The sequence below is a fragment of the Rhinatrema bivittatum genome, chromosome 5 (assembly GCF_901001135.1).
Source record: "Rhinatrema bivittatum chromosome 5, aRhiBiv1.1, whole genome shotgun sequence".
NCBI lineage: Eukaryota > Metazoa > Chordata > Amphibia > Gymnophiona > Rhinatrematidae > Rhinatrema > Rhinatrema bivittatum.
The window spans coordinates 309,083,151-309,097,879 of NC_042619.1; the positions used below are offsets into that span (position 1 = coordinate 309,083,151).

Genomic DNA, 14,729 nt, shown 5'->3' on the forward strand with positions numbered 1-14,729 from the left:
ATGTATAGACTATGAAAGTTGCTTCAGTTTAATGAACGATACGAAAACCAAACCACAGAATCGGTTACAAATAGAGCATTTGGATATGATCATGCGTGTGAAGAACTATCAACTAGATGGCGGAAATATAGATCTTGACAGAATCTATAACGAATGAACAAATGTCAAAGACCGCAGGGAAAAAATGTAAATATTATGGACTGTGAAGTTGTGAACTGAGATATGAGGCGCAGTCGCCCAGTATATACGGTATAAAACAAATAGCAAATGTTGCTTACCTGTAACAGGTGTTCTCACAGGACAGCAGGATGTTAGTCCTCACATATGGGTGACATCACAGGATGGAGCCCAATCACGGAACTTCATGGAACAATCACGTTTCTAGAACTTTGACTGGCCCCTACTGGGCATGCCCAGCATGGCACTAACCCTGCAGCCAGCAGAGGTCCCGCTTCAGTCTTATTTAAAAGCTACAGGCAGTGCCGAAAAAGAAAATAATAAAACGAACCCAGCACCGCGGCATGGCGGGCGGGGTTAGTGAGGACTAACATCCTGCTGTCCTGGGAGAACACCTGTTACAGGTAAACAACATTTGCTTTCTCACAGGACAAGCAGGATGGTAGTCCTCACATATGGGTGAGTACCGAGCTGAGGATGTTCGAACATGCATCAAATGTAGCCAAAGGCATGCAACAGGCACAACAACTGGGGCGGAACTTGGTAGAGGGCATCCTGAACTCCACCGGGCAGGCGGAAGGGTGTTGGTACATCACGTTGTAAACAGGTTACGCAAGACAGACTGGCCGAAGATGGAGTCTTGTCTTCTGGCTTTGTCCAAGCAATAGTGGGCTGTAAAAGTATGGAGAGAACTCCAAGTGGCAGCCCTGCAAATGTCAGGAAGCGGCACCAATCGCAGGTGTGCTACTGAAGTCGCCATGGCCCTCACAGAGTGTGCTTTAACACAGTCTTGGAGTGGAATGCCCGCGTGATGATAGCAAAAGGATATGCAGTCCGCTAGCCAGGAGGAGAAAGTCTGCTTACCCACAGGCTGCCCCAATTTGTTAGAATGGAAAGACACAAATAATTGAGTGGGCAGCTGTACGGTCTAGGTAGAACGCTAGAGCTCGTTTGCAGTCAAGGGTATGCGGAGCTTGCTCACCTGTATTGGAATGGGGCTTGGGAAAATGGATTGATTAAGATGAAATTCTGATACTACCTTAGGTAAAAATTTAGGGTGAGTGCGAAGTACCGCCCGGTCTTGCAGAAGTTTAGTGTAAGGCGGATAGGTAACTAGGGCCTGTAACTCACTAACTCTGCGAGCCGAAGTGATTACTAGAAGGAAAATCACTTTCCATGTGAGAAAGCGAAGTTCACAGGATTGGAGAGGCTCAAATGGTAGTTTCATGAGCCGACCCAAAACCAGGTTGAGGTCCCAAGAAGGGGCTGGAGGATGTAGTGGAGGCTTGAGGTGAAGCAAGCCTTTCAAGAAGCGTGTTACAAGGGGTTGCACTGAGATAGGGACATCCCCGACACCTTTATGGAAGGCGGCTACCGCACTGACATGCATTCTAATGGAGGAAGTTTTGAGACCTGACTCTGACAAGTGCCAGAGATAGTCTAGAAACTTCAGGATGGGACAGGTAAAGGGATCAAGGGCCTGAGAAGAGCACCATGATGTGAATCTGTTCCATTTGTAGGAATACGATTTTCTCGTGGAAGGCTTCCGAGAAGCGATCAAGACATGGGAGACTGGATCAGAAAGGTTAAGCGGCTGAAGGATTAGCCTTCAACATCCATGCTGTCAAGGACAGGGCATGAAGATTGGGGTGGCGAAGGCACCCGTCGTTTTGAGTTATTAGAAGTGGGTCTGTTCCTAGAGGAATGTGCCTGCGAATGGAAAGATCCTGAAGGATTGGAAACCACACTTGGCGGGGCCAGTGGGGTGCTATCAGGATCATGGTTCCCTTGTCCTGACGTAACTTCACGAGAGTTTTCGAGAGAAGTGGAAGCGGAGGGAATGCGTATAGGAGAGCGGTTGACCATGATAGGGAGAATGCGGCTCTTGGTGGATAATGTTGGCTACGAGTGAGAGAGCAGAAATTGTCTACTTTGCAATTCTGGGGAGACGCAAAGAGGTCTATTTGAGGATGACCCCATTGTAGGAAGATGGAATTCACCACTAAGGGGTTTAGAGACCACTCGTGCGGTTGAAGGTTGCAACTCAACTTGTCCGCCAACACGTAGTCCACTCCCGGCAAGTAGGTGGCCCTGAGGTACACTGAGTGGGAGAGGGCCTCCGCCCAAATCTGTGCAGCTTCCTGACACAGAAGGTAGGATCCTGTCCCTCCCTGTTTGTTGATGTACCACATGGCCACCTGGTTGTCCGTCTGGATCAGGATGACTTGACTGGACAGGCGATCCTGAAATACTCTGAGAGCATATCTTATTGCTCAAAGCCCTAGGAAATTTATTTGGTGTTTGGCTTCTTCTGGAGACCAAGAACCTTGTGTTTGGAGATCGGCCACATGGGCTCCCCACCCGAAGTTGGAAGCATCGGTGGTTAGAGTTATTTGAGGGTTTGGCGCCTGAATGGGCAAGCCCTGTAGAACATTGATGTGGTTCGTCCACCAGGCAAGAGACAGATGGAGTGAGTTGGTGACATGGACAATGGTCGACAGGGGCTGTAAGGACTGTGTCCATTGTGACTTTAGAGTCCACTGCATGACTTTTATGGCTAGACGGGCCATTGGTGTGACCTGAACGGAGGACGCCATGTGTCCTAGAAGGATAAAAAACCGATGCGCAGTCGTTGAGTGTCGAGACTGCGCCTGTTGTACCAGAGACATGAGGGTGAGGGCTCGTTGTCGAGGCAGGAAAGCCTTTGCCTGTAAGGTGTCCAAGTCTGCCCCAATGAACGACAAGGTTTGAGATGGGACTAAGGAGGATTTGTCGTAATTGACGAGAAATCCGAGTGAAGTGAGAGTGTGTAACGTAAGATGTAGGGAGCACAAAGCGGCTTGCAGAGTCGGAGCCCTGATTAACCAGTCGTCAGGTAGGGGTAGACATGGACTCCTTGAGTTCTGAGGAAGGCGGCAACTACGACGAGGCATTTTGTAAACAGATGTGCAGATGCTAGGCCGAATGGGAGCACTCGGTATTGATAGTGCTTGGGGCCTACGAGGAATCTCAGGAATTTGCGATGAGAAGAGTTATCGCAATATGCGTGTATGCGTCCTGAAGGTCGAGAGAGCAGAGCCAGTCTCCTCTTTGAAGAAGAGGAAGCAGGGAGCACAAGGTTACCATCTTGAACATTTCTCTCTGGAGGTACTTGTTGAGTGGTCATAGATCCAAAATTGGACGAACGCCTCCCGATTTTTTGGGGATTAGAAAGTACCAGGAATAGAATCTGAGGCCTTGCTGAGGCGATGGTACTGGTTCTATTGCTCTGGACTGGAGTAGGAGGGAAGCCTCCTGCTCCAGGAGTAATGAATGGTGGGATGTTCTCCACGTCATTAGAGGTGGGGAATTCGGCGGGATGGAGAGAAAGTTGAGATGATAGCCTTGAGCAATGATTTTTAGGATCCAGTGTTCCGAAGTGATTGAGTGCCATATGTTGTTGAAATGGCACAAGCGGCCTCCCACTGGGACATTTGGTAATGGAATCTGGCTGCTGCTCTCTATGTGAAAGTCAAAAACCAGAAGCAGGGCCCAGTTGTGGGGCTGTCTGTGTCTTTTGCTTTCGAGTTTGACGAGACTGTGATTTGAGGAATGGTCTCGCAGAGCAACATCTAGCTGCTGGCGGGTAGGATTTTCTTTGGTCTATAAAAAGACTTTTTAGAGTCCTTCCGGAAAGGCTGTTTGGAAGGATAATCCGAAGGAAACAGAGAGAGCTGTCTAAGAGTCTCATGATGGTTCTTTAGTTCAGCCACTGTCTTTTGAATCTGCTCGCCAAAAGATTGTCTCCTATGCAGGGGAGGTCAGACAACCACTCTTGCACTTCTGGGCGAAAGTCTGAAGACTTAAGCCAAGCCCATCGTCTTGCTGAAATAGCTGCTGCAGACACTCTGGTTGCAGTGTCAAAGATATCGTAACATGATCTAATCTCATGTTTGCCTGCCTTCAAACCCTTATTAAGTAGGGTGTGGAACTTATCTGGAAGTGATTGAGGCATGGAGGTTGTCAGGTCTTGAAGTTGCTTAAAAATGACTCTATTATATTGGGTCATATATAGTTGGTAAGCAGCAATTCGGAGGATCAACATTGATCCTTGAAAGACTCGGCGACCAATGGTATCCAAAAACTTTTGTTCCTTGCCTGGGGGAAAGGAAATATGAGTTTTGGACCTTTTTGCTTTCTTTTGCGCAGATTCAACCACCACAGATTGGTGATCCAATTGAGGCTTTTGAAAACCTGGAGCTGATTGCACCAAGTAGGTAGAGTCAGTTTTTCTGTGGACTGGTGCAATGGAGCCAGGGTGCTCCCAGTTCTTTTTGAGAAGGTCAAGAAGAACTTGATGAATGGGGATAAAGGTGATTTCCTTGGGCGCATCCAAGAATTGAAGCAACTCCATCATTTGATGTCTGTCGTCCTGTTCCGTTAGTAACTGGAAGGGGACCAATTCAGACATGTCCTTCACAAAGTTTATGAAAGAAAGGTCCTCTGGAGGAGAACGCTTTCTACTTTCAGTAGGTGAAGGTGGTGAAGGTAAATCATCGGTGTCTGGTGAAGAATCATCGGTCCAGGAATCATAAGGACCCATACCTGTGTCTTTAGGGACTGTAGAGGGACGGGGTAGTTGAATACCTGAAGGTCCCGGTTTTGGCTCCGAAGGCATCGGAGGAATAACCGGAGGCACTGATGAAAGTAATGGAGGCCCCGGCACAGGCATCAATGGCATCGGTGGATGGCTCGATGGCGCCGATGGGGGTATCGATATCGATCTCAATGGCTGAGGCAGGACTCCCGAAGGAGGGATGCGGAACGGTGTTTCTCCTCCCAATGACAAAGTCAATGGGGAGGGCACCAGAGCCATCGGTGAACCGGTATCCACCGGTGGAAAAGCGGCAATAAGTACTTCCATCCTCGATAGCAGTGGTGCCAATGCTGCAGGAATTGGGTCGGTGCTCGGTTCCACTATTGGTACCGATATTGGTGCCGGGGGAACCTTGAGTCGATGCATCGCCTTGTCGATGGCCTCCTGAACCATCCAGTCCAGTTCTTCTCGGAGACCTGGAGCAAGCTGCCCCGGCTCCAGAACAGAAGGAGGAGGCAGAGGCATAGCCAGAGGGACCACCATTGGAGGCGGAGTCACAGCTCCCCACGCCCTGTCGGGTGAAGATTGCCTCGGTGACCCGGTCGCCGAAAAGGTCGGTGCCTTTTCTGGATGGGATTTCTTCAGCGGTGGCTCGGACGATGGCTCGGTCGATGGTTTCGATACTTCGATGGTCTGAGACTTTCGATGCCGATGTTTCTCCTTATGATCTCCTCAGTCCTGAGGGGGAGAAAAGGGTGTCGAAGGCCGGGAAGCGATTGACGCCGGGTGGTCACCAGTCGGTGGACGATGCTGGTGTGACGTTGACGGTGCTGGTTCCGATGACTTCAATGCAATGGACGGAGTCGGGTTTGAGCACGGAAGAAAAGTCCCATCTTCTCCATTCTGGCCTTGCGACCTTTTGGTGTCATTACGGCACATTTAGTGTAGGTCAAGACATCGTGCTCTCGTCCAAGACACATTACACAGACTTTATGCGGGTCTGTAATGGACATGGTACGAGTACAGTCCGGACACCGACGGAACCCCGAAGCCATGGCCATAGAAAAAATCGAGCCGCGGTATGGTCGATGGCCAGTAGGCCGCGAGGGCCAAACTCGACGGTAATCGACGGAAAACGGGTAAAAACTTACCGGAGTACCACGGACTGAAAAAGTTAACAGAGGGACCCCTGTGGGGCAATTTAACTTTAAATAATTCCGTGAGGAAAATTCCTGTCAGGAATACTTGCAGAGCTCCTTAACTGCGTGGCTACAGCTGCGCGGAAAGAAGAAGACTGAAGAGGGATCCCTGCTGGCTGCAGGGTTAGTGCCGTGCTGGGCATGCCCAGTAGGGGCCAGTCAAAGTTCTAGAAGCTTTGACAAAAGTGTTCCGTGATTGGGCTCCATCCTGTGATGTCACCCATATGTGAGGACTACCATCCTGCTTGTCCTGTGAGAAAAAATGTTATGCTTTCTACTTGCTATACCTTAGTAGCCTCTTTAGTTAAGAAGTATATAGACATGTTAACATTTCACTTGGTCTTCACTTCTTTTTTAACTTCAGTAGGTTGAGTTGTAAGTTTGGACACACAACATTAAGTTAAGTTTCGGAAAAGTTGCACACAACAAAATTTTTGCGCAGATAGCATGTCAGAAATTAGAGGGAACATTGTTCCCAAACCCCCAGACACCTGGCTCGACCTGAGGGATGGTCCACTAAGGAGGCTAATACCTCAGGGAGCTTCTTCTGAATCTTCTACTAGCCTCCTCTTCTTAATATAATTTTTTTTTCTCTCAGACTGCAGGGTTGCACCTCTACCATCTGCTGGAATCAGAGAAATAATGAAGAGGCTGCAGGTGGCACTCTGTTATGTAGCAGTGCCTCAAAGTTTTGTTTCTCTGACTCCATCTGCTGGTAGGGATGCAAAACCCTCTTGTCTGGACTGATCTGGGTATGTTCAGGAACGGTCTATTTTTCAGGATATCCGAAATGAATATGCATGAGATATATTTACCTACAATGGAAGTATGCATAGAAACGTTTTCTGAGCTATGAGCCATCGCATGACTTCACCCACAAGTCATGACTAATTTAAATTGTCATCTAGAGAACCCTGTTTACATGAAAGCAAACTTTTTTTTATATTTGAAAGAAAACTAAATGAGGAATTCTGCACCTCGAAAGGTCACTACCTGGCACAATTCAAGGTTTTTCCTCCAATATATGGCTAGTTTTCAAATTTCAAATGCAACTGAAAAAGCAATGTTGCAACTGAAAATCAGCTTAAATCTACCAAGCTAAAGTGCTGCTCCATGGCTTTATGAAAATTGCCTCCACAGTAAGTGGTGATGGGATGTGACCCTGGGTCTTCCAGGTTTCAAGGCTCATCACTGCCTATGAATACATTGCCAGTCTATCCATTCAGAAGAGACATCACAAACGCAGGCACCATTTCTGACCTATCAGTCAGATAGGTCAGAAATGCTGACCTATCTGACTGATAGGTATCTGATCACAGATACAGCAGGAAATGTGAAATGAAATGATTATGTTGGGTTTGGTATACCCAACAATCACTGACAGCAGGAAATGCATGTAACTGGTAACAGTGTACCTGAGGCTGTCAGTATGCAAACAGCAATGACATACCTGAGAGTAGCAGCAACAGCAAAAAATGCATGCAGCCTATGACAGTGTACCCAAAGCTGCCAGTGACAGCAGGAAATGCATCAGAGACTGCCAAAGCCAGTGTATCCAAGACTGCTAATGACAGAAGTGTACGTGTATAACCACTAATGATGTACCTGAGATTGTCATCAGCTCCTCCTACAATCACCATGCTATTGTCAGCTCGGATCTTCTCTCGGAAATCCTCCATGGCCTCCACATTGCATTGCAGGGAGTTTTGACCAATCACAAAGAGGATAGGGGTCTTCATTTCCAGAAGAGGGTCATCTACATCCTATAAGGCAGTGATGAAAGGGTTATTTAAGAAAGTATCAATAACATTTACATTAGTAGCATATATCACTTTATTCCACACACAAAGTACTACTAGACATACACAGTGCTATATTAGATAAAGATATAAAAGACAGCGTTTGTTCCATGGAGCTTACAATCTAGTCAAGACAAACATACATAATGAACAAGAGACTAAAGGGATCTATTTTATAGAGGATCATACAGGAGAACCCTATTATGGTAAATTTTTTAATATGGAAAACTATGGTCTTACTTGCTAATTTTCTTTCCTTGAATCCTACCAGACTAGCCAAGACACATGGTTTTTGTCCCCCTACCAGCAGACAAATAGAGAACAACTAAAGCTCTCTCATAACCATAAATAAGGGGTTGTGTAGTCTCAGTTTTCCAATATTCTTGTATTTAAAGCAAATGAATAAAGGAGCTGTAATATGGTAGCTAACCACCTGCATCCTCCCAGGCCTTAACGTCCAAGCAATAGAACCTAGAGAAGGTGTGCAAGGAGGAACATATTGCCACTCGGCAGATGTCGACAGAAGACAGCAGTCTAGCTTCCACCCATGAGACTGTCTGAGCGCCCTAGTGGAATGAGCTTTAACCTAAAGGGGTAATGGCTTTCCTGCCTTCACAATGGCTCCTGCGACCACCTCCTTAATTTATTTATTTTATTTATTTGTATTTTTCTATACCGGCATTCACGGAGTTCGTATCATGTCGGTTTACATAAAACAAGGGGTGAGAAATACATTATAACGTAAATAACTAATAACATAAGAGTATACATTAAAAAGTAAAACAAGTGCATGGAAGAAAAAAAAAAAGTTACAATAAAACGGGGGTCATTCTAACTGGGATTAGAGTTAGAGGAAAGATAAATAGTTTAACGAGAAGTAAAACATTGTAATGATTGGTAGATAGAGACTGTTTCAGTTTAATAGGAAACTATTATTTATATTATTATTATATTATTTAATTGGTAGATAGAGACTGTTTCAGTTTAATCCAGTGAGCTAAGGTAGCCCACAAAGCTGGTTCACCCTGCTTCCTTCCACCATGAACGACAAACAGGCGGTCCATCTTTCGGACCAATTCTGAAACTTCCAGATACTACACCAAACGCTTACTGACATTCAAATGACGGAGGATGCGGTATTCTTCCGTTTCCTTGTGCTTATCTAGGGATGGCAACGAAATGGACTGATTCAAATGAAACTCCAAGACTACCTTTGCAGTAGAGGAGGACCGGAAAACTCATCTGCATACTGCTCCCAGCATCCCCCGGGGGAGGAGTCCAGAGGTCACCGCAAGTGATCCAGGGATTGACTTCCACAGCCCCAGCTTCCAGAGGCCCGCACCCTTTGCAGTAGAGGACCAGAAGCACGTGCCGTGAATCTCAAACACTTCCATTAACTGAGTGAAGATTAATTTAATGGTGGTTAAAGAGGATTGGTAAGTATAGCTTTCAGAAATTTTTGGGCTTATAAAAGTTTGGTGAAAGGTGAAATTAAGGGATATATTCTTTAGAGTTTGTGTGTCTGAGGTAATAAGCAAGCCAGAGATAGTTAATTCTAGTGTCTGTCTTTCCCATCCACTCAAACCTTGATTTTTAGGCACAAGACACTTTCTCATTAGGGTCTTATCTAAATCATACTATTGTACCAGCCCTTACTGAAAGTTTAATCATCCCCTTGTAGGACACTAGCTGATTAATTAGTAAATTCACCTGTAAATTTAAAGTACTCTCATTCCAACAACCTTAGTATCCTAAACTCAATAAAACTATAATGAAGGCAGCAGTCCAGCAGCAAGAGGGAGGCTTTCCAGTCTTTTGCATTGAGTGTCACATGTACGATTATTTACCCGCCGGTGAGAGATTGTATGTGTGCACTCGGTGCAAAGAGCTCCTTGCTCTCAGGGAATGAGTCCGATCTCCGGAGGCTAGAGTAGCAGACTTGGAGGAGCTGAGGCAGACAGAGAGGTACATTGACGAGACCTTCAGGGATATAATAGCCAAGTCCCAAATCCAGTCTGGCAGCCCCAGTGCTGCCTTGGATCAGAAAGGTCTCCCAGTAGGAAAACATCACCCTGGTGTAGCAGGAAGTGATTCTGTAGCAAGGACCTGCTCTCCAGATGATGTATTGTCCTCTCGCACTGAGGACAAGTCTCCCAGGGCTACTGCCCAGGAGGGAAGGGTTAGGCCGGCCATCATAGTTGGTGATTTGATTATTAGAAATGTAGAAAGTAGGGTGGCTGGTGGACGTGAGGACCGCCTGGTAACTTGCCTGCCTGGTGCGAAGGTGGCAGACATCACACATCACCTAGATAGATTATAGACAGTGCTGGGGAGGAACTGGCTGTCGTGGTACATGTGGGCACTAATGATATAGGAAAATTTGGGAGAGAGGTTCTGGAAGCCAAATTTAGGATTTTAGGTAGGAAGCTGAAATCCAGAATCTCTAGGGTGGCATTCTTTGAAATGCTTACTGTTCCACGTGCAGGTCCCCAGAGGCAGGCAGAGCTCCAGAGTTTCAATGCGTGGATGAGACAATGGTGCAGGGAAGAGGGATTCAGCTTTGTAAGGAACTGGAGAAACTTTTTGGGAAAGGGGAGACTTTTCCGAAAAGATGGGCACCACCTTAACCAGAGTGGAACCAAGCTGCTGGCACTAACTTTCAAAAAGGAGATAGAGCAGCTTTTAAACTAGAACAAGGGGGAAAGCCGACAGTCACTCAGCAGTGCATGGTTCAGAGAAATGTATCCTTGAAGGATACTAATGAAACAGGAGAGTTAGAGCATCCCAACAGAGAGGTTCCATTAAAAGCAACATAGTCCATGTGCCTATATGTAAAAAATCACCGAAGCTAATGATTTCCGAATTATCCCTAACAACTGAAAAGCAGGTTGTTAATACAAACAAAACCCACACTTTGAAATGTCTATATGCCAATGCCAGAAGTCTAATAAGTAAGATGGTAGAGTTAGAGTGTTTAGCAGCAAATGATGAAATTGATATAATTAGTATCACAGAGACTTGGTAAGGAGGATAACCAATAGGACAGTGCTATATCAGGGTACAAATTATATCGCAATGATAGGGAGGATTAACTTGGTGGGGTGGGGGTGGCACTTTATGTCTGGGAGGGTATAGAGTTCAACAGGCTAAAGATCGTACAAGAGACTAAATGCTCAGTAGAATTATATATGGGTAGAAATCCCATGTGTGTTGGGTAAGAGTATAGTGATAGGAGTATACTACCGTTCACCTGTTCAAAATGGTCAGACAGATGATGAAATGCTAAGAGAAATCAGAGAAGCTAACCAATTTGGCAATGCAATAATAATGGGAGATTTCAATTACCCCAATATTGACTGGGTAAATGTAACATCAAGACTTGCTAGAGACAAAGTTCCTGGATGTAATAAATGACTGCTTCATGGAGCAATTGGTTCAGGAACCAACAAGAGAGGGCTTCTTAGTGGAACACAGGATTTGGTGAGAGGTAACTGTGGTGGGGCCACTTGGCACCATTGATCATAACATGATCAAATTTAAACTAATAACTGGAAGGGGGACAATAAGTAAATCTGCAGCTCTAACAATAAACTTTCAAAAGGGAAACTTTGATAAAATGAGGAAAATAGTTAGAAAAAAACTGAAAGGTGCAGCTGCAAAGGTTAAAAAAGTGTTCAACAGGCATGGACACTGTTTAAAAATACAATCCTAGAGGCGCAGTCCATATGTATTCCACACATTAAAGAAAGGTGGAAGGAAGGCAAAATGATTACCGTCATGGTTAAAAGGTGAGGTGAAAGAGGCTATTTTAGCCAAAAAAAATCCTTCAAAAATTGGAAGAAGGATCCATCTGAATAAAATAGGATAAAACATAAGCATTGTCAAGTTAAGTGTAAAACATTGATAAGACAGGCGAAGAGAGAATTTGAAATGAAGTTGGCCATAGAGGCAAAAACTCATAATAAAAACTTTTTAAAATATATCCGAAGCAAGAAACCTGTGAGGGAGTCGGTTGGACAATTAGATGACCGAGGGGTTAAAGGGGCTCTTAGGGAAGATAAGGCCATTGCAGAAAGACTAACTGAATTCTTTGCTTCCGTATTTACTAATGAGGGTGTTGGGGAAATACCAGTTCCGGAGATGGTTTTCAGGGGTGATGAGTCAGATGAACTGAACGTAATCACTGTGAACCTGGAAGATGTAGTAGGCCAGATCGACAAACTAAAGAGTAGCAAATCACCTGGACCAGATGGTATGCATCCTAGGGTACTGAAGGAACTAAAAAATGAAATTTCTGATCTATTAGTTAAAATTTGTAACCTATCATTAAAATCATCCATTGCACCTGAAGACTGGAGGGTGGCCAATGTAACCCCAATATTTAAAAAAGGCTCCAGGGCTATCTGGGTAACTATAGACCAGTGAGCCTAACTTCAGTGCTGGGAAAAATAGTGGAAACTATTCCCAAGATCAAAATCGTAGAGCATATAGAAAGACAGGGTTTAATGGAACACAGTCAACATGGATTTACCCAAGGGAAGTCTTCCCTAACAAATTTTCACTTTTTTGAAGGCGTTAATAAACATGTGGATAAAGGTGAACCAGTAGATGTAGTATATTTGGATTTTCAGAAGGCGTTTGACAAAGTCCCTCATGAGAGGCTTCTAAGAAAACTAAATAGTCATGGGATAGGAGGCAATGTCCTTTCGTGGATTACAAACTGGTTAAAAGACAGGAAACAGAGAGTAAGATTAAATGGTCAATTTTCTCAGTGGAAAAGGGTAAACAGTGGAGTGCCTCAGGGATCTGTACTTGCACCGGTGCTTTTCAATCAACCTAATAAATGAAGGTTGACCGACGTGCCGCAAATGCGCAGTAGAGAGCAGCTCTACCGCGCATGCGAACACGTCGGTCAGAGGGTGCCTCTTAAAAATGGCGCTGCAGGAGCGGCGGTGGCACCGGCCCGAAGAGCTGGAGCAGCAGCGGCCCAAAGAGCAGGAGCGGCGGCGGCAGACCAAAGAGCAGGAGCGGCGGCGGCACCGGCCCGAAGAGCTGGAGCAGCAGCGGCCCAAAGAGCAGGAGCGGCGGCGGCAGACCGAAGAGCAGGAGCGGCAGGAGCGGTGGCGGCGGCGGCCCGAAGAGCAGGAGTGGCAGGAGCGGCGGCGGCCCGAAGACCAGGAGCAGCGGCGGCGGCCCGAAGACCAGGAGCGGCAGGAGCGGCGGCGGCGGCGGCGGCGGCCCGAAGAGCAGGAGCGGTGGCACCGGCCCGAAGAGCTGGAGCGGCGGCGGCGGCCCAAAGAGCAGGAGCGGCGGCGGCGGCGGCGGCCCAAAGAGCAGGAGCGGCGGCGGCCCAAAGAGCAGGAGCGGCGGCGGCATGCGCACAAGGGAGGGAGGGACAGACGGACGGAAGGAACACCCCGGAGATCTACTGAGGGGAGGAGAGAGGGGGGAGAGAGGAGTGACTGAGGGGAGGGGGGAGAGAGGAGTGAGGGGGGAGGGGGGAGAGGAGTGACAGGGGAGGGGGGAGGGGGGAGAGAGGAGTGACTGGGGGAGGGGGAGATAGGAGTGACTGAGGGGAGGAGGGAGGGGGGGAGAGAGAGGAGTGACTGAGGGGAGAGAGGAGAGAGTGGGGGGAGGTGGGAGGGAGAATGAGGGGGAAGGAAATGAACCAAAAAAAATGTTAATGTAGCCCGTTTTAACGGGCTTAACGGCTTGTATATATATAAATGATCTGGAAAGGAATACGAGTGAGGTTATCAAATTTGCGGATGATACAAAATTATTCAGAGTAGTTAAATCACAAGCAGACTGTGATACATTACAGGAGGACCTTGCAAGACTGGAAGATTGGGCATCCAAATGGCAGATGAAATTTAATGTGGACAAGTGCAAGGTGTTGCATATAGGGAAAAATAACCCTTGCTGTAGTTACACGATGTTAGGTTCCATATTAGGAGCTACCACCTAGGAAAAAGATCTAGGCATCATAGTGGATAATACTTTCAACTTGTCGGCTCAGTATGCTGCAGCAGTCAAAAAAGCAAACAGAATGTAAGGAATTATCAGGAAGGGAATGGTTAATAAAACGGAAAATGTCATAATGCCTTGATATCGCTCCATGGTGAGACCGCACCTTGAATATTGTGTACAATTCTGGTCACCGTATCTCAAAAAAGATATAGTTTCGATGGCGAAGGTACAAAGAAGGTCAACCAAAATGATAAAGGGGATGGAACAGCTCCCCTATGAGGAAAGGCTGAAGAGGTTAGGACTATTCAGCTTGGAGAAGAGATGGCTGAGGGGGGATATGATAGAGGTCTTTATGATCATAAGAGGTCTTGAACGAGTAGATGTGAATCGGTTATTTACACTTTCGAATAATAGAAGGACTAGGGGGCATTCCATAAAGTTAGCAAGTAGCACATTTAAGACTAAATGAAGTAAATTCTTTTTCACTCAACGCACAATAAAGCTCTGGAATTTGTTGCCAGAGAATGTGGTTAGTGCAGTTAGTGTAGCTGGGTTCAAAAAAGGATTGGATAAGTTCTTGGAGGAGAAGTCCATTAACGGCTATTAATCGTTTACTTAGGGAATAGCCACTGCTATTAATTGCATCAGTAGCATGGGATCTTCTTAGTGTTTGGGTAATTGCCAGGTTCTTGTGGCCTGGTTTGGCCTCTGTTGGCAACAGGATGCTGGGCTTGATGCACTTTCCCGGTGCCGGCAGAAATTAGCACCTACCTTTGGGTAGGCGCCAATTTCTGAAAGTAAAATGTGCGGCTTGGCTGCACATTTTACTTACTGAATCGCGCGAGAATAGCTAATAGGGCCATTAACATGGATTTGCATGTTGAAGGTGCTATTAGTTTCGGGGGGGGTTGGACGCGCGTTTTCGACACGCTATTACCCCTTATTGAATAAGTGGCAAAGCTAGCCCGTCGAAAACGCGGGATAACAGTGCGCTCCACCAGAGTACAC

The 14,729-nt window shown here is 46.3% G+C and overlaps 1 protein-coding gene across 6 annotated transcripts in view; it reads right to left on the reverse strand.

Moving 5' to 3' along the window:
- The window catches only part of KANSL3 (KAT8 regulatory NSL complex subunit 3), a 331,289-nt gene that overhangs the window by 225,731 nt on the left and 90,829 nt on the right, over positions 1-14,729 (reverse strand). For all 6 annotated transcript variants that reach the window (XM_029604292.1, XM_029604291.1, XM_029604289.1 and 3 more), the window contains exon 11: positions 7,558-7,715. In XM_029604292.1, the coding sequence (XP_029460152.1) occupies positions 7,558-7,715 (158 nt within the window). The remainder of the gene's footprint in view (positions 1-7,557; positions 7,716-14,729) is intronic.